We start from the raw sequence: 20,547 nt of genomic DNA on the forward strand, positions 1-20,547 counted from the left end.
GCATGGACTGTACAGGTCTTTTTCTGCCATCATTTACTATATTACTATATGGAGTGGAGGAATGGCCTAGTGGTTAGAGCACCGGTCTTGCAATCCAAAGGTGGCTGGTTCAAATCCCACTGCTGCTCCTTGTGATCTTGGGTAAGTCACTTAACCCTCCATTGCCTCAGGTAAAAACTCAGATTGAGCCCTCCTGGGACAGAGAAATAGCCAGAGTACTTGAATGTAACTCACCTTGTGCTACTACTGAAAAGGTGTGAGCAAATCTAAATAAATAAATAATACTATGTTACAGTGGCTACAGCTTGTCTCTAGACTTTATATTCTGGGATAGTTCTGTACTATCATTTATTAATTTCATATACTGCCTACCTCCCAAGCAAATTGAAACGGTTTACATTTAATAAAAATCAAGGAATAAAAAAAGGAATGCCACTGATAAAATAGTAGTTATGGGTGTTATGTTTACCTTTCAAATTCTTAGCAGATATAGCAGGGCTGAACAGATGTTCTCAGGGTGTGTTAGATCACTCTCTGGTTATAACAGTAAGTTGTTCGGCCTAACGATAGTTGACAATGATCGTGCTATGGGGTTAACCACCGTTTAAAAATATGCTTTTTCTGCTCTATTAAAGATGCTGAATATTATCGTCATAGGTAGGAGCTTTGATAAGGCCTGAGACTTTGGTTCAGGATTTAAAGATGACAGAAAAAGCTTACAGGCCTGTAACTCCAATTTGAACTCTAGAAGTTACAGTAAAAACTCCTGAGCTGTTGTGACATTCATGCTCAAAATGAGGAAGGGGCAAGGATGCAAAAACCTCAAACAGGATGGTGCGGTCTACCAACAGGGCAGAGTCAGTTACTTCCAGGAAGAGATGGTCAAAAATGTAGAACTGAGTGGTCTTGCAAGAAGATGACCAAACTTTCTGAGCAATGCTAAAAAAAAAAAAAAAAAACCAAGCACATACTGTAAATGGTACCATATATGGTCACTAAGGTGGTGACTACAATATATTATATCCAATAAGGTATGAATATGTCAGATTACTTGTATCCTAAATGGACATATAAAAGTGATTGCACTTCCTGCTTCAAGGGGGTGAGACAGTCACAGCCAGCACCTTTGTGCAAGCAGGGCTGCACTCCCTTGAGAAACCAATCAATTGGCAATTAATCCTATTGCTTTCTCGTAAGTAGTCTTGAGTCCTTTATATCTGCAAATTGGCTTTAGCTGGTAATTTGGGGTGAGGGTGAAAAAGACCCTAAAATAAAACATTAGAGACTCAGACACAGAAGAACACTTATGTGTAGCTGTGGTACTGTACTCCCATAGGCAATTGATTGTACATATATTTGGAGAATAAAAAAAAGTATTTGGTTGCTTATATATTTTCTTTGGAGTCTCAGATATAGAAGTAAATTTATGTAGCAATGTTCTGTACTCCCAGTGAGATATCACTGATCTGCTAATTGTACAAATACTTGATAAGGTATCTAATAAAAAGCAAACTGCTGCAGCCTTGGGTGATTTATTTCTTCCTAGGTATTTATGGGTGCACCATCATGTTGGGAGGGATAAATACACCCTCAAAAAAATTCAATGCTTAAAATGTGTTATTTTCAGATATTACTTTTATTAACTGCTCGCTTCTGTCATTATGCTAGTTTTCTTGTTTGAGGGTGGGAATAGGAAGAAAGGTATGGTGTGTAAAGTTCTGTTGCTTTAACTAGATGTTAGAAAAGTCATTTGGCTACAGAATCATCCTCTCTTCCTTTGTATAATGTCTAATATATATCTGTTTTAATGTCCATGGCAAAGGTTGGAGACTGGTGCATAGTAAGATCTCTTCCTGGTTACTTCTTAGGGGAGTCGGGGATGCTTTCACTGAGGGGGGTGAGGTTCAGTAGCAGCAGATGCCTCTTGTAGGCTTTGGTTTGCTTGAACACGGTATCTGTGCTATGCAGGTGGTCTAGGAGTCCAAGGACCCCATAACATTGGTTAAACCTGGAAATCAAACAGACAATACCCTTTTCAGAAAAATCTCTAAAACACTAGCAATGATTATTCTTTCATGTAAATGCTGTGCAACAAAAAAAGTACTATAAAAGTACTTAGCTGTGGTTTGTGCTGGAGCACGGTCCAGCTCCTTATGAAGCACTGAGTGAAACAGGAGCTTGCTGTTGGGCGCGGACATTCACAATTGCTCCAGCACAACCCACAGCTAAGTACTTTTATAGTACTTTTTTTGTTGCACAGCATTTACATGAAAGAAAAATCATTGCTAGTGTTTTTTTTTCCGATTTACCTGTACAAGTTTGTATATGGCTTGTAAATAAAATTGTAAAAGCATTAAAAAAATCATTGCTAGTGTTTGAGAGGTTGTTCAGACTAATGAGGATTCTCGCCAGCGTGAGCTTAAATTTAGCCACGCAGAGCGGTCAGCTGTCCTGTTAAAAGTGTTGTCAGCTGTCACCGAGTTTCTGAAGTCTTTTCCTCTATTATCTTAGTTATTTATATATTAGAGAGATTAGCTTGCTCTAAGTAGATATTGCTCTGTAATGTCAGAAATGTCCTGTTCCTGTGATGCTGAACCCTTTATTCACAGTAGACTCAGCCTAGGACCAAAAGCTGAGTGGGGACTCTCATGTAATGCCATTTATTAACTTGCATTCTCTTTAAGAGTGTGTCTAAATCAGAACAGAATCCTGTAGCCCTGGTATGGTTAGTGTTGAAGTAGTCTATAACTCTTTAAAGGACCAATTCTCTGCCCTCTTTTATGTGGAAGGGCTCAGGATGCCTAAAGGGCCAGCTACAGCTGCTTACATCCCTGCAAGAGGGCTTTTGCCAAGGGTCAAAAGAGAGAAAAAAATATTTTATTTTTAAATAGTGTCCTAATATTTAATGCAGTGAGCTGAAATCCTGGGGAACTGGGCTCTCTTCCCACTGCAGCTCCTTGTGACCATGGGCAAGCCCCTTAAAGCTCCATTGTCTCAGGTACAAAAAACACTTTAGACTGTGAGCCCACTCGGAACAGAAAATACCTGTATATAATGTGTACAGCACTGGGTACGTCTAGTATTCTCCCAGGACAAGCAAGCTGCTTGTTCTCACTACTGGGTGACATCCACGGCAGCCCCTTCAATCTGAGATCTTCTCTAGAAAAGACGTTTGCTAGTCCTCGCATGCACACGGCACATGCGCGACCTTCCCGCCCGAACGCGCTCGGGACAGCTGTTTTTTTTGTCGTTTTGTGCCCTGAGGAGACCCTCGCGCTTTTTGCCGCTTTCTTCCGTTCGGAAGTCTTCTTTTCAACTTTAAAAGTTAATCGTCTTTGGTTGTAAAAAAAAAAAAAAAAAGCCTTATTTTCCAGTTTTTTTTCCCCCGTCAAGTTTCCTTTCGCTATCGAAAGCGGCCCTTTTGGCCACCCGTACGGGTTTTTCCCTGTTTTTTTTTTTTTTTTTTGTGCCTTTGCCATCATCGCGGATTTTGACTTCGCCGGAGTGATTTTTCCGCCCATGTCATCGAAGCCTCCCAGCGGCTTCAAAAACTGCACCCAGTGCAACTGGGTTATCTCGCTCAGTATCTGGGGGCTGGGCACCGTCCTCAGACCTGTATTCTGTCTTCTGTTGAAGAAGAGAACTCAGGTGGCGAGATTGGCCCAGTGGAACGTCTTGTTCGGGTCCTCGCCTGGTGTTTCGACGGTCACAGTATCGAGGTCATCGGCCGGTGCATCGGCATCTGCGGTACCGAGGTCATCAACCGGTGCTTCAGCGTCTACGGCACCGGGATCATCGTTGGTACTGATGTCGTTGGAGGGTGCCTCTTCGTCAGGAGCACAGGTGAGGGCTGTCCATTCCCCTGCTGGTGGCGGTGAGCCCTCGAGTAGGTCTCCGCCTGCCTCGAGGGCTCCTGCGGTACAGCCCCCCCCCCCCCCCCCCCCCCCGAGATCGACCTTCTTTGGACCCGGCCCCGAGGAAGAGACGTTTGGATTCGACGTCCTTGTCTGTACCAGGAGGTTCCGGTAACATGCTTCGTGTGAAGGCAAAGAAGCATCGGCACCGGTCACCTTCCTGACACGGTACTGAGAGCTCTGGGTTGCCGAGGGATTTGGCACCCACTAGGCATCGACGCCGGGAGGACCGCTCACCCTCCATTCAGGAGGTGTCGATGCGCTGTACCTTGGACAGCCCGGTATCGCCTCCGCGCCCCAGACAGATTCCGAGTTCGTCACCTGTGCCAGATTCCCTGCCTTCCTTGACATCCGCTCTAAGCGAGAGCCTCCGGGCCATCCTCTCAGGGATCCTGGAGGAGCTGTTGCGCCCTTCTCCGGTACCAGGGGTGCTTGCGCCGCCAGTGCCGTCGAGTGAGGTGACGGCTGGCCCCTTGCCCGTCGTGAGGTCTCCGATACCGGTATCGCTTGCGGTGCCTGTGTCGGCTGCCTCCCAGGCAGACTCCCCGACGACATTGATGGAGGGAGCTTCATCACCGCCGATTCGGGAGTCTTCTTTTTGACATACCCACCGTGGCCATGTGTCTACGGAGTCGAGGCGGGCACGGCTTCGGACTGAAGTTCATGAACTAGTGTCCGACACCGATGGTGAGGCCTCGTGGGAGGCAGAGGAAGATATCAGATATTTCTCAGATGAGGAGTCTGACGGTCTTCCTTCTGATCCCACTCCCTCCCCTGAAAGGCAGCTTTCTCCTCCTGAGAGTCTATCTTTTGCAGCCTTTGTCCGGGAAATGTCTACGGCCATTCCCTTCCCTGTGGTTATGGAGGATGAGCCAAGGGCTGAAATGTTTGAGCTTTTGGACTATCCTTCGCCACCTAAGGAATCGTCCACAGTACCCATGCATCATGTCTTCAAGAAGACATTGCTGTTGAACTGGGCGAAGCCGCTAACTAATCCCCACATTCCCAAGAAGATCGAATCCCAGTATCGGATCCATGGGGACCTGGAGTTGATGCGGACTCAGTTCTTCACGACTCTGGTGTGGTGGATCTGGCCCTTAAGAAGGTCAAGAGTTCTAGGGAGTATGCTTCGGTGCCCCCGGGCAAAGACACTAGAACCTTGGATTCTTTTGGGAGGAAGGCCTACCATTCTTCAATGCTCATTGCCAAAATCCAATCTTACCAGCTCTACACGAGCATTCATATGCGGAACAATATGCGGCAGTTGACGGACTTGGTGGACAAGCTCCCTTCTGAGCAAGCCAAGCCTTTTCAGCAGGTGATCAGGCAGCTGAAGGCGTGTCGTAAATTCCTGGCCAGGGGTGTTTACGATACTTTTGATGTCGCGTCCAGGGCCGCTGCTGAAGGTGTTGTGATGCGCAGACTCTCATGGTTGCGTGCCTCTAACCTGGAGAATAGGCTCCAGCAGCGGATAGCGGATGCTCCTTGCCGGGGGGATAACATTTTTGGAGAAAAGGTCGAACAGGTGGTAGAACAGCTCCACCAGCGGGACACCGCTTTCGACAAATTCTCCTGCCGGACGCCTTCAGCATCTACCTCCACTGGTAGACTTTTTTATGGGGGAAGGAGGACTGTTACCTATTCTTCTAATAAGCGTAGGTACAATCTTCCCTCTTGCCAGCCTGCTGCCCAGGCCAAACCCCAGCGCGCTCGTTCTTGTCAACAGCGTGCGCCTCCACAGGCCCCTGCAGCTCCCCAGCAAAAGCAAGGGACAGGCTTTTGACTGGCTCCAGCAGAGCATAGCCGCAATCACAGTGTCCGTGCCCGGACGATCTACCAGTCGGGGGGAGGTTAAAATTTTTTCACCAAAGGTGGCCTCTCATAACCTCCGACTGGTGGGTTCTACAAATAGTCTGGCTAGGATACGCCCTCAATTTGGTCACAAAGCCTCCAAATTGCCCACCGGGAGCTCAATCCTTCAGCTTCCAGCACAAGCAGGTACTTGCAGAGGAACTCTCCGCCCTTCTCAGCGCCAATGTGATCGAGCCCGTGCCACCCGGGCAAGAAGGGCTTGGGATTCTATTCCAGGTACTTCCTTGTGGAAAAGAAAACAGGGGGGATGCATCCCATCCTAGACCTAAGGGCCCTGAACAAATATCTGGTTCGAGAAAAGTTCAGGATGCTTTCCCTGGGCGGCACCCTTCTTCCCATGATTCAGGAAAAAGATTGGCTATGCTCTCTGGACTTAAAGGATGTTTACATGCATATTCCGATACTGCCAGCTCACAGACAGTATCTTCGATTCCGGCTAGGAACACGGCACATTCAGTATTGCGTGCTACCCATTGGTCTCACTTCCGCGCCCAGGGTGTTCACAAAATGCCTGGCTGTTGTAGCGGTGTCTCTACGCAGACTGGGAGTGCACGTGTTCCCTTACCTCGACGATTGGCTGGTGAAGAACACCTCCGAGTCCATACAGATGACTATTCGACTCCTGGAGCTGCTAGGGTTTGTGACAAAATTATCCAAAGTCCCACCTTCTTCCAGTTCAAAAACTCGAATTCATTGGAGCTCTGCTGGATTCTCAGACAGCTCGTGCCTACCTCCCGGAAGCGAGGGCCGACAATCTTCTGTCTCTCGTTTCCTGGGTACGGGCGCCTCAGCAGATCACAGCTCGGCAGATGTTGAGATTGCTCTGCCACCTGGCCACAGTTCATGTGATTCCCATGGCCCGTCTTCACATGAGATCAGTTCAATGGACCCTAGCTTCTCAGTGGTACCAAGCTGCTGGGGATCTAGAGTATGTAGCCCAGCTGTCCACCAGTTTTCTCCAATCCCTGCAGTGGTGGACAGTTCGATCCAATTTGATTTTGGGACATCCCTTCCAAATTCCTCAGCCGCAAAAAGTGCTGACGACAGATGCGTCTCGCCTGGGATGGGGAGCTCATGTCAATGGGCTTCACACCCAAGGCAGTTGGTCCTTCCAGGAACAAGGTCTACAGATCAATCTCCTGGAGTTACGAGCGGTCTGGAATGCTCTAAGGGCTTTCAGGGATCGGCTGTCCCATCAAATTATTCAAATTCAGACAACCAGGTTGCCATGTATTACACCAACAAGCAGGGGGGCACCGGATCTCGCCCTCTGTGTCAGGAAGCCGTCCAGATGTGGCTTTGGGCTCGCCATCATGGCATGTTGCCTCCAAGCCACATACCTGGTGGGCGTAAACAACAGTCTGGCCGACAGGTTGAGCAGGATAATGCAACCTCACGAGTGGTCGCTCAATTCCAAGGTGGTACACGAGATCTTCCAAACGTGGGGCACCCCCTTGGTGGATCTTTTTGCTACCCGAGCCAACCACAAGGTCCCTCAGTTCTGTTCCAGACTTCAGGCCCACGGCAGACTAGTGTCGGATGCCTTTCTCCTGGATTGGGGGGAAGGCCTCCTGTATGCTTATCCTCCCATACCTTTGGTGGGGAAGACTTTACTGAAACTCAGGCAAGACCCGGGGCAAGATGATTTTGATTGCTCCTTTCTGGCCGCGTCAGATCTGGTTCCCTCTCCTTCTGGAGTTGTCCTCCGAAGAACCGTGGAGATTGGAGTGTTTTCCGACCCTCATTACTCAGAACGAGGGGGCGCTTCTCATTCCCAACCTCCGGTCCCTGGCTCTCACGGCCTGGATGTTGAGAGCGTAGATTTTGCCTCCTTGGGTTTCTCCGAGGGTGTCTCCCGGGTCTTGCTTCCAGGAAAGATTCCACTAAAAAGAGTTACTTCTTTCTGTGGTGGAGGTTTGCCGTCTGGTGTGACAGCAAGGCCCTAGATCCTCGCTCTTGTCCTACACAGACCCTGCTTGAGTACCTTCTGCACTTGTCTGAGTCTGGTCTTAAAACCAACTCTGTAAGAGTTATCTCAGTGCGATTAGTGCATACCATTACCGTGTGGAAGGTAAGCCGATCTCTGGACAGCCTTTAGTTCGATTCATGAGAGGTTTGCTTTTGTCAAAGCCCCCCCCCCCCCCCCCCCCCCCAATCAAACCTCCTACAGTGTCATGGGATCTCAATGTCTTTCTCACCCAGCTGAAGAAACTTCCTTTTGAGCCACTGAATTCCTGCCATCTGAAGTACTTGACCTGGAAGGTCAGTTTCTTGGTGGCAGTTACTTCAGCTCGCAGAGTTAGTGAGCTTCAAGCCTTGGTAGCTCATCCTTGTTATACCAAATTTTATCATAACAGAGTAGTCCTTCACACTCACCCTAAGTTCTTGCCGAAGGTGGTGTCGGAGTTCCATCTGAACCAGTCAATTGTCTTGCCAACATTTTTTCCCCGTCCTCATACCCGCCCTGCTGAACGCCAGTTACACACATTGGACTGCAAGAGAGCAATTGGCCTTCTATCTGGAGCGGATACAGCCCCACAGACAGTCCGCCCAATTGTTTCTTTTGATCCCAACAGAAGGGGAGTGGCTGTCGGGAAACACACCATATCCAATTGGCTGCATTTCCTTCACTTACGCCCAGGCTGGGCTGATTCTTGAGGGTCATGTCACGGCTCATAGTGTTCGAGCCATGGCAGCGTCGGTGGCCCACTTGGTCAGCCACTATTGAGGAGATTTGCAAGGCTGCGACGTGGTCTTCAGTCCACACATTCACATCTCATTACTGCCTTCAGCAGGATACCCGACGCGACAGTTGGTTCGGGCAGTCGGTGCTGCAGAATCTGTTCGGGGTTTAGAATCCAACTCCACCCCCCCAGGCCCATTTTTATTCTGTTCCAGGCTGCACTCTGTTAGTTGGATAAGTTTAGGTCAATCTCAGTTATGTCCTTGCTGTTGCGAGGCCCAATTGACCATGTTTGTTGTTTTGAGTGAGCCTGGGGGCTATGGATACCCCAGTAGTGAGAACAAGCAGCCTGCTTGTCCTTGGAGAAAGCGAAAGCTACATACCTGTAGAAGGTATTCTTCGAGGACAGCAGGCTGATTGTTCTCAGTAACCTGCCCGCCTCCCCTTTGGAGTTGTGTCTTCCCTTGTCTTTGTCTTGCTATTTACTGGACTGACGAGCACGTTCGGGCGGGAAGAAGGTCGCGCATGCGCAGTGTGCGTACGCATGCGAGGACTAGCAAACGGCTTTGCTAGAGAAGATCTCCAATTGAAGGGGCTGCCGTGGACGTCACCCAGTAGTGAGAACAATCAGCCTGCTGTCCTCGGAGAATACCTTCTATAGGTATGTAGCTTTCGCTTTACTGTAGCAATACCTAGTAAGTCGTACTCGTAGGAGAAAAGGTTTTTGTTTGAAGATTTGACAAGGTACTAACTTGAGGGTCCTTTTACTAAGGTGTGCTGAAAAGTGGCTTGCGATAGTGTAGGCATGACTTTTGAGTGCGCGCAGAATCATTTTTCAGCGCATCTGTAAAAAAGTCTTTTTAAACTTTTTGCCAAAAATGGACATGCAGCAAAATCAAAATTGCCACATGTCCATTTTGGACCTGCGACCCTACTACCAGCCATTGACCTAGCGGTAAAGTTTCATGCGGTAACGAGGTGGTAATGACCTACACATGCCAAATGCCACTTGGCACATGTCCATTACACACGGCCAAAAATATTGGACGTGCATCAAAAATGAAATTACCGCAAGAGCTATGTGGTAGCCGGGCAGTAACTCCATTTTGGTGTGTGCTGGACATGTGTAGAGCCTTACACGGCTTTGTAAAAGGGCCCCTTGGTCTGGTGAAACCCATTAATAAAACAATAGTTCAATGAACAGTATGGGCTGTAAATCCTACTTAGGTAATCTAATACTATAAAGACTGGAAAACAGCCAAACACAAGGTCTGACCATCAGGACACTAGTATCTATATAAGATTTTTGTGCCTGTGATCTTGTCTCTTTCATAGGGTATACTTTCCCACAGGTTTCCAAATAGAACTAATCACTCTGTGACTGATATTTCAAAACATTACTGAGTGCAGAAAACTTTCCAAGCTCCAGCATGGCTTAAGTGAATGAACTTAGCTTTCTCATGGCTGGCTTGATACCCCACACTCCAACTGGTGACTTTCATTCTCAACGGGGCCCTAATCGTTTCACCCACTTCAGGGGCTTCATCAGAAACACTCAACTTGAGCATGATTATTATAGGGGTATAAATTTCTAGCTGACTACACTTCTCTGAAGGTCAGCGCTGAAGTGGGTGAAACGATCTGGGCCCCGTTGAGAATGAGGATGAAAGAGAGAAGATCACAGGCACAAAAATCTTTTATATAGATTAGTGTCCTGATGGTGAGACCTTGGTTTCTGAGGGTATTTCCCATTTGTTAGTCATTGCTGACATTTATCCTTTGCACAACCCTTTGAGATTGTGTTTGGCTGTTTTCCAGTCTTTATAGTATTAGAAACCCATTAATACCCAAATCTCAACAAGTGATTTACACAGCCCAGACCCATGAGTACTCCCCCTTTGAAGTATTTCTTTTAAACAGACCTCTTTACTTTTGAGCTAGTGTATAGACCTTTTACTCCTGCTTTATGTTGTGACAGCAAAATAATATAACCAAAAATATGGAGTAGCTGTTCCTTGTGACAGTGGGAAGGAATCTTATCTCTTGAGTTTCTTAAATGTTTCAGATGGAGAAGTTGAGAGAGAGAAGACGGTGGGAAGACATGTCAAAGACAACAAGAATAAAATTAGACTTTACTTGAGGTGGTGGAACTCATGGAACTCTGTTGATGGTAGGAAAGGTAGGTGGTAGCCATCATGTGAGATGGTTGTCGAAAGCATGGCGAGGCAGAACCACAACATGATCATAGCCACGTGAGAGCCCATTATTATTGGACCTACCATTACAGGCAGCATATTGGAAAACTAACAGAGAATTTTTAAATAAGTACATTTTTATCCTCAGTCACTTTAATACAGTGATGGAAGGCTGGACATGTTGCTTAAGTACATGAGCTGTTTCATCTTTAAAAAATTGGTAATGTCACATAGAGATAAACTACCCCTAAGTTTTCTTTTGTGCTTTTAAAAAAATGTTTGAATTAATCAAGTAATTAATACCTGTCGTCATTGCTTACATGATGGATTATAACTGTGGTGTAGAAATCTCTTGTCTCTCCCCACTAATGGGTAATGTTAGTGGGATGGAAAAGCTTTGAGGCTGCAAGGAAGTTCCCACACTACCTCCAGTAACTGTCAGGCTTTCTCCTTCTTGGTTGCAGCTGTTCATGTGATAGCTTCCTCTGTCAGTCAAAATTCATTCTTCCTTTTTAAAACAGCTTCAAAATTGAGTGAATTTGATTTTTACCAACTTTGTTCCCAGGATGACAGAGGTAAGCCTGGTTTTAAGTTTTGCTAGAAAATATTGGGAAGGTAACCAACAAAGCCCATATAAAAACCTTCCCTGTAACAAATGATGATTTTGGCTGGGGGGGGGGGGGGGCTACACTAGTGGACCTTTAAACAATGGGATATGATCAACCAATTACCTTGGCAATTTCATGAAAGCTCCTCTTTCATTATCAGTTCTCTCTGAATAAAGTGTAACGTAATTAGTGATGTGATGCACTTAAACTAATCCGCCATACCAAAATTTCAAATGGATGCAACTTGACCACTCAAAGTTGCTCTAGTGAATGCTGCTTCTTCAGCCAGTGCTTACAGCAATAATCTTTGCTATCTCAGCTGTTGAAATGGTAGTCTATAGGAAAGCAAAGTCACTTAGCTAGACCTGCTTACAATGTGAGATTGTTCTCTGCCTTGAGCTTGCTGGTTAAGCAGATTATAAATGCCAGTTTTATATTTAAATTTAAAAACTCTATCATGGCGACTGTCAGAGGGTCCAGATCTCTGCAGGTAGCCACTATTCACCTTTCTCCGTTAAGACAATTGACCATTTAACTCTAGTTTTCTTTTAACCTTGGAAGTTCAAATCTTCCACTTATTCTTATGTTAGCCCAATACTAAGAACTGCAACTTAAGCCAACTCCAGAAACAAAGTGATAAGATGACCAACTAAATTTTGACTTCCAGCATGATGTTAGATTTCTCAGTAAGAGGCTTGATATAACCTGCATAGTGGCTGCTGAAAGATAGCAAGTCCAGAAGTAGTTAATTCATCTATGAACAGATGACTAGATGCATGACATACATTTAGGATTCATAAAAGAGTAGATGTGCCAGGCTGGGTCAGCCCAGCGGTCCATCAAACCCAAGATCCTCCATATCCTCAACAGTATGCAGTAGAGAATAGCACAGGGACAAAATTCACCCATCCTCACTAGAATGTAAGCCATACCTAACTGTAGCTGGCTAAAGAATCGGTAGGACCGCTGGACGACTGTGGTGTTAAAATGGGCGATCAGGGAAGACAAAGCTGTAGCGGAGAAATTAAATGAATTCTTTGCTTCGGTCTTCACCGAGGAGGATTTGGGAGGCATACCGGGGCTGGAAAAGGTATTTGCAGCAGACGAGTCAGAAAGACTAAATGATTTCTCTGTAAACTTGGAGGATGTAATGGGGCCGTTCTGCAAACTGAAAAATAGTAAATCACCAGGACCGGATGGTATTTATCCTGGAGTATTAATAGAGCTGAAAAATGAACTTGTGGAGCTACTGGTAGTAATATGCAATTTAGCCCTAAAATCAGGTGTGGTAGCGGAAGATTGGAGGGTGGCCAATGTAACGCTGATTTTTTTAAAAGGGTTCCAGAGGAGATCCTGGAAATTATAGATCAGTGAGTGACGTTGGTGCCGGGAAAAATGGTGGAGGCAATTATTAAAAATAAAATTACAGAGCACATACAAAAGCATGGGCTACTGAGTCAAAAGTCAGCACGGATTTAGTGAAGGGAAATCTTGCCTCACAAATCTACTGCATTTTTTCGAGGGGGTGAACAAACATGTGGACAAAGGAGAGCCGGTGGATATTGTGTAGATTTTCAGAAGGCATTTGACAAAGTGCCTCATGAAAGACTCCAAAGGAAACTGCAGTCATGGGATCGGAGGCAGTGTATTATTATGGATTAAAAGATAGGAAGCAGAGTAGGGTTGAATGGTCATTATTCTCGATGGAGAAGGGTAGTTAGTGGGGTCCCTCAGGGGTCTGTGCTGGGACCGCTGCTTTTTAACATATTTATAAATGACCTTGAGATGGGAGTAACTAGTGTAATTAAATTCGCAGATGACACAAAGTTATCCAGGGTTGTCATGTCGCAGGAGGAGCGTGAAAGATTGCAAGAAGACCTCATGAGACTGGGGAATTGGGCGTCCAAATGGCAGATGAAGTTCAACGTTGACAAGTGCAAAGTGATGCATGTGGGAAGGAGGAACCCTAATTACAGCTATGTCATGCAAGGTTCCGCTTTAGGAGTTATGGACCAAGAAAGGGATGTAGGGAGTCATCGTGGATAGGACGTTGAAATCTTCAGCTCAATGTGCTGTGGTGGCTAAGAAGGCGAACAGAATGTTGAGTATTATTAGAAAAGGGATGGAAACCAAGCATGAGGATGCTATAATGCCGTTATATCGCTCCATGGTGCAACCGCACCTGGAGTATTGTGTTCAGTTCTGGTCGCCTCATCTCAAAAAAGATATAAAGGAATTGGAGAAGGTGCAGAGAAGGGCGACAAAAATGATAAAAGGGTTGGGACAACTACCCTATGAGGAGAGGTTAAGATGGCTAGGACTCTTTAGCCTGGAGAAAAGGTGGCTGAGGGGCGATATGATAGAGGTCTACAAAATAATGAGTGGGGTAGAGCGGACAGATGTGAAGCATTTGTTTACACTTTCTAACAATAATAGAACCAGGGGACACAAGATGAAATTAGCATGTGGTAGGTTTAAAACAAATCGGAGAAAGTTTTTCTTTACTCAGCGCGTAGTTAGACTCTGGAACTTATTGCTAGAGAAGGTAGTGACGGCAGCTGGCCTTGCTGAGTTTAAAGGGGTTCTGGACAGATTCCTGAAGGAAAAGTCCATTGATCTTTATTAAATTTGGGTTTTTTGCCAGGTTCTTGGGGCCTGGATTGGCCGTTGTTGGAGACAGAGTGCTGGGCTTGATGGACCTTTGGTCTTTTCCCAGCGTGGCAGTGCTTATGTGCTTAAGTTCTATTCTATCCCCACAGGAGTCGAAGGTATTACTTCCTTGTAGCCTTCCATTTCCTCGCAACCCCCAACAGCCTCCTATGTTTTTTTTTTTTTGGGGGGGGGAGTATTCACTATTCAATCAATGAGTGTTCCAAGCCTCAGTCTGGTGTTCCAGCTGCCTCTACAGGCAACCTAAGCCTCATTCTGGCACTCCAGTTGCCTTGCTTAGTGTATTTCAAGCCTCATTCTGGCATCACTAGAGATTCTGACTATACTCCTGTGGGAATACAGTGTTAACTTCCATTCCCGTGGGACTCCCAAAGCAACTTCTTCCAAACCCACAGGTTCTGCAGGATTCCTGTGATTCCCATTCCCATGCAGCTCTCAAGTAGCCAGTAGATTTTGCTAGAGGAGATCATTCCATATTGCTCATTCCCAGAACTAAGAGGGGGTGATCCAAGTTTATCTGGCTAATAGTAATTATGTATCTATCCTACCTGTTTTGACCATATCTTCTGGCAACATTTTCCCTAGCTTAACAAACATTGATTTCTTTGAAATATGCTTACTAGTTTAATGAATTATCCTCTTAACCAGTTAATAGTAAAGGGAGCAGTGGGTTTCTTTCCTAACAGTGTACCCTTATGCTGCATAAAATGGTCCTTGCAGTGAATCTTAGCTAGTGGTGCAAGCATGTGCTGTTAATAAATGGCCCCATCAAGCTGGAGGTTCTGAATACTAATGCCTGATGCAAGATGAGGCGACTATTATTTTTTGCTGTATGTTAATGCACTTCACTAGGTTAAATTTTACCAGATATTACTACTACAAATCATTTGTACCAGTCGTACGCAGCACTTCACAGAGGCCCAATTCCCCATTCTTGAATAGTTGTCTGGAATTCCTTATGTGTCTGTTTACTTTCTAACTCCTTTTCATTAACTGTATGTCATCTCTAGATCTCACCTCACTGCTACTTTTTTCCAAATTATTAATAACAGTATAGGTTTCTGGGTCCCTCTGTTATTTATTGGCCCTTGTATCCCACATTATCCAAAAACAGTTTCAGTTCAAGTGATCATTCGGTACTCTTCTTTCACCCATTCCCACCTCTACAGTCGGACACTGTCCTTTCTTGTGAAAGATAGTCATGGTTCTAATAAAAGAGGAACTTGCTTATTCTAGAAATGTGAAAATTCTATCTATCTACAGCTCTACCAAAACACAAGACAGGCTGCTGATATCATCAAGCAAACGCAAGAAACAAATATGTAGATCATACAGATAAAAACATACAGTTCTTTTATTAACAAATTGCCACAAAAAACCTGATGTGGCCATGTTTTGCTCAATCCTGGGTAAACAATGACAGAAGTAAAGAAAACAAATGCTTCCTATTAACTTCTTATTTATTTATGAATGAATGACATTTATATCCCGCATTAGCCTGAGTAGAACTCAGGTTCAATGTGGCTTACATAACAATTAGAAAAGCATATTTGCTCACTGCTCTGCTATATACCAGTGTATTTACCACTGGAAGACAGCATTTGTTTTCTCAACCTCTGATTACCCTCGATGAAGTCCAGGATTGAACAAAACATGGCCACTCTTGGGCTTCTGTTGCAATTTGTTAATAAAAGGACTTAATATAGAGAGAGCACACGGAGGTAAAAATATATTGGTCTTACATCTGGTATATTTGAACCTGCTTTTATGGGCTCCTCTCTTCTTTCTCCAGCTAAATGTATGTCTATGATGGAACTTGGTGCACATTTCTTGTCTGTGTGAGGGAAGTTGTCAGTTGGTCCATTTCCCTGGTTCCATTCAGTATAATTTGTATCCCCCCCCCCCCCCCCCCCCCACATAACAAAAATCTGACAAATTCCCAGTGGACTCTAAAGGTTTAAATATAGATCCCAAGCGAGAGACCATCCTTTCTCCATGCCATACTTACCATGTGTTCCAATGGGTGGGCATACGTCGACACAACACCAACTGGAGCTGTCCACTCATGATGCTTCTTATGGATGTGCTTATAGAGTTTAGGGTGATGGAAAAGTCTGCATGATAGAACAGAAAAGTCAAGTTTATCCTTTTTTTTTTTTTAATGGCTTAGTGCTTCCCAACCCCATACTTGAGACACACTAAACTAGCTAAGTTTTTGGGAAACCCACAATGAATAGACAGGAGAAGTTCAGATACACTCTCTCCACTGTATACAAATCTATTTCATGCATATTGATTGTGGATATCCTGAAAACCTGACTGGCTGGGTCTCTCCTGTGGATTGGGTTGAGACTGCCTGTTATGCAGAAAGAAAACAATGGTACTGTACTATACTGGTTTTCTGCCATCATTTACTATAATACTTAACCCTCCATTGCCCAGGTACAAATAAGTACCTGTATATAATTGTAAGCCACATTGAATCTGCTATGAGTGGGAAAGCACGGGGGAAAAAAGGCAGTGTATGCAAATTACTTATATATATTCCTTGTGGATCCTGAAAATCTGCCTACCTTATTATGCCCTGAGGACACAGTCAAGAAAGACCTGTACAGTCCATCCAGTCTGCCCACCAAGATAAACTCATTTTACATGGTATGTGATACTTTATATGTATACCCGTGTTTGTCCTTACCATTCTCAGGGCACAGACCATAGAAGTCTGCCCAGCACTGGTTTTGCTTCCCAATTACTGGGTCACCACCTGATTTGCCCGGAGTCACAAGAAGCTGCCTGTGCCTGCAGTGGGAATTGAACCCAGTTCCCCAGGACCAAGGTCCACCACACTAACCACTAGGCCACTCCTCTATGTACTAGACAATTGTCCAGAATACAGTATAAACAATAAAGCTTCAATCAAAACAAACCCAAACCATAACAATTCAACTCACATGTGTAACTGTTTTGGACATTTATCTTGAACTAGCCAGTTCCAGGCTGGACATAGCTTTCTTAGATTATTAGCACACAAAGGAACTATCCTTAGCTCCCACATTAGAGGCAGAAGGAACATGTATGCTTCAAAGTCTTATGGTGGTATTAGAAAAAACTTCTGGAATCTTTCATCTACTACTGATCTACAGAAAGAATGGGCTTTTAAGGGAAACTTGGGAGCTGTTTGAGTCACTCATTTGTAATTGTGGTGCTGTAAGCTATTGGCCAAAACAGATGTGGAGGGGCATTTTCGATATGATGTCTAAGTCCAACTTTGGAAAGAAGGCCATTTTCAAAAATGAAAAACTTTTTTTTTTCTCAAAAATACCATTTTGAATAAGGTTTTGTGATTTGGACATTTTGTTTTGGTCCATTTTTGGGAAAAAAAAAAGTCCAAGTGCAAAACGCATAAACTCAAGCCATTGCGATGTAGGAGGCTCCAGCATTTTTACTAGGCTGGTCCCCCTGACTTCCCAGGAGAAAAATAGGGCACCCTAGGGGGCATTGCAGTGCACTTCATAAAATGCTCCCAGGTACAAATCTCTACATTGCTCCCTTAACTTGTCTGCTGAGTCCCCAAAACCCACTACCTCCAACTGTACACCACTACCATAGCCCTTACGGGTGAAGGGGCACCTATATGTGGGTACAGTGGGTTTCTGGTGAGTTTTGGAGGGCTTACAGTTTTGTCCACAAGTGTAACAGGTAGGGGGGAGGTATGAGCCCAAGTCCACCTATCTGAAATGCACTGCACCCAACACCACATTACTCCAGGGACCTGAGTATAACATCTGAGGCTGGCAAATAATGTTTTTCATCACATTTTATTTTGGGGGGTGGGGGGTGGGAGGGGTTTAGTGACCACTGAGAGAATAAGGGGAGGTCACCCTGATTCCCTCCAGTGGTCATCTGGGTATTTAGGGCACCTTTTTCTGCCTTATTCATTATAAAAACAAGTCTAGTTCAAAATGTCTACTTTTAGTCCTGGACGATTTTGTTTTGTTCCATTATGGCTGAAAAGAGTCTAAGTCTTAGGAACTCCCAAGTCTCGTACTGAACACACCCCTTTGAGATTTTGACGCACTTCTGATGGATTTCATAGAAAAACGTCTAAAAATAGGTTTTGAAAATATTGATTTGGACGCTTTTGGAGAAAAACAGCCAAATGCTGCTTTATTCCACTTTTTAGATGTTTTTCTGTTTTGAAAATGACCCCAATAGTCTCTGAACCTCTAATTCCTGGCTGTACATGACATGTATAAACTTCAACCACCAGAAAACTAATGGACACCTGCCTACTTTACCTTAAATTCTTGCCTAGCACAATGACTAGGCCTTGCTGCAAATGCTGAATGCTGAGGTTACACAATGAACAACTCTATTTCTGGGTAAGATAGGCATGAAAGGAAAAGGAACATGGTTTGAGGGTGTATGTTGTGAATGATTAGGGTCAGGTCACAGAGGACAAGATCATTTTTCAGTTAGGATCTATGAGGAATGAACTCACCGGTGTGAATAGTAAAAAAAAAAGTATTTCATCAATCAAGACAAAGATGAACAGCTCCAGCAAGATCCAGTGGAATGTGGGTAATTCAGGTCTGCAAGGATTACCCCACCACTGCATAATGTAGTACATAACTACAATCATTGGGTATGAGATGAACAACAGATTAAGCAGTACAATCTGGGTAGCTTGAAGGAGCTTCACTGAATCCACCTAGAAAGAACACAGAAGGGACTTATACCATACGCCATCAAGGTAAATCAAAATTTTGCTTTTGTTTTTTTTTTTAAATAATTTATAGAAGTCTTTATTAATTATTTGAGAGACATAACAGAAAAACAACAAGCCACAAACGGCTACTTAAACGAGTACAATACAACAAAGGAGGAACGCAGCCTCCAGTACCCAGAACATGGGCATTATGCATTCTCAAACCTAAGACAATAAGTGTACATGTACTTCTAAGATTTCTGACACATTTTTGTAATTACATACCCCCCTCCCCTCCAAAAAAAACCCCAAGACACCTCCCCCTCCTCTCCTCTCCCCTCCACAAACCCAAGCTTTCAGCAGGATCAGTGTTTCAAGAAAGAATCCCAAATAGCTTCCCAGTTGGTCAGAGTGTGACAACGAATTGCCCAGAGTCTCTCCATTTCACATATGTACCATAACTTATTTAACCAATGAAGGTACCAAAGGAGATTTCCATTGAGCAGCCAGAGTGACCCTAGCAGCTGACCTAGCATGGCGAACCAATAAGGCCTGCGATTTGGTAAGCCCTGGCGAATATAGAGTTGTGTTAACAGTGGTACACTCTAAAGGGCAGGTAAAGTTCCATGATGCACAGAATATCTAATAGGAGTTGAGACTTCTAGGTCAGGACATTCACAATTTGAATTGTGACCTGAGGGGACTAAGAGGGACCTAGTTTCCACTGAGCTTAAAACCCACCCGTTCCCCCACCTGGGTTCTACGGAAGGTCCTAGCCAAATGTAGCTGAGCCCCATAGCTGGTTCATAAGGTGTTTGCTCTTTTATTTTTAACCATAATTTCAATCTTACTGAATATCTTCCATTTAAATCCTATATTTAAACATGAAGACTAGCAAAACCTTACAAAGTAGTATAAGATATAAATTAAACAGCAGTTCACATAATGTTGAATCCTGTGGCACATCTATACTCATAGGGTAAAACATCAGAAACAGATTCATCCATATTCACTTGCACAGCGTGACCAGATAAATATATAGAAAACCGGGAATATAAAACACCATTAAATCCCAATGTATTTAAACACCAAAGTAAAATCTCATAATGCACTGTATCAAAGGCAGATAAAATATCCAGGGTAACAATACAAAAATGCTTATTTGGTCCATACCCCGCTGGATTACATCCACAGTAGATAACAAGTAGTCAGCCTGCAGGTATCTTGCACACAGAACCAGTCCCCTTGCCTTGGATTACATGATGTGGATGGAGACAAAAGCCAGTGCTGGCAGACGTTTACGGTCTACGCCCTGATCGTAACTGGATATGGTGACTGGAGTGTAAATTTTAAGGGGCTTCAATGTTAGCTTCAGAACTTTTAGTATAGGAAGAGTGCTGGGCAGACTTTTACAAAGTAAAAATGAAGTTTCTAAAACCACAGAAAGGCGGTATATCAAGTCCCATCCCCCCCCCTCCCCCACACTTTCCCTTACAGTCTGTGCCCTGAGAAATGCAAGGACAAATCAAACTCAGGTATACATATAAAGTATCACATACCATGTAAAATGAGTTTATCTTGTTGGGCAGACTAGATGAACTATTCAGGTCTTTGCCATCATTTACAGTGCACTCCATTTAAGTGCACATCGGATAAGCGCATGCTCTGTTTAACTGCATGCTGTACTTCGGTCCCGTTTTTGGCACCATCAATTTCTATGGGGACAAACTTCGGTTTAGTGCACCACTGATAAGTGCAAGATTCACTTACATGCATGGTTCAAGACCGCTCCTCTGCAGGAAAGACTCCGCATAAGCGCATGCATGGAATATGGAAGCCAATTGGCGCGTGACAACCGACAAGATTTCAAATTTACTGCCTCTTATTCTGCCACAGG

At 44.5% G+C, this 20,547-nt stretch overlaps 1 protein-coding gene across 1 annotated transcript in view; it reads right to left on the reverse strand.

Annotated features, from left to right (window-relative positions):
* LOC115475875 (fatty acid hydroxylase domain-containing protein 2-like) overlaps positions 1-20,547 on the reverse strand; it is a 48,488-nt gene that overhangs the window by 6,765 nt on the left and 21,176 nt on the right. The window contains 4 exon segments of the mRNA XM_030211933.1: positions 10,606-10,772; positions 15,951-16,056; positions 18,444-18,460; positions 18,462-18,653. Coding sequence (XP_030067793.1) covers positions 10,606-10,772; positions 15,951-16,056; positions 18,444-18,460; positions 18,462-18,653 — 482 coding nt within the window.

This window comes from Microcaecilia unicolor, chromosome 8 (assembly GCF_901765095.1).
Source record: "Microcaecilia unicolor chromosome 8, aMicUni1.1, whole genome shotgun sequence".
NCBI classification, from domain to species: Eukaryota; Metazoa; Chordata; class Amphibia; order Gymnophiona; family Siphonopidae; genus Microcaecilia; species Microcaecilia unicolor.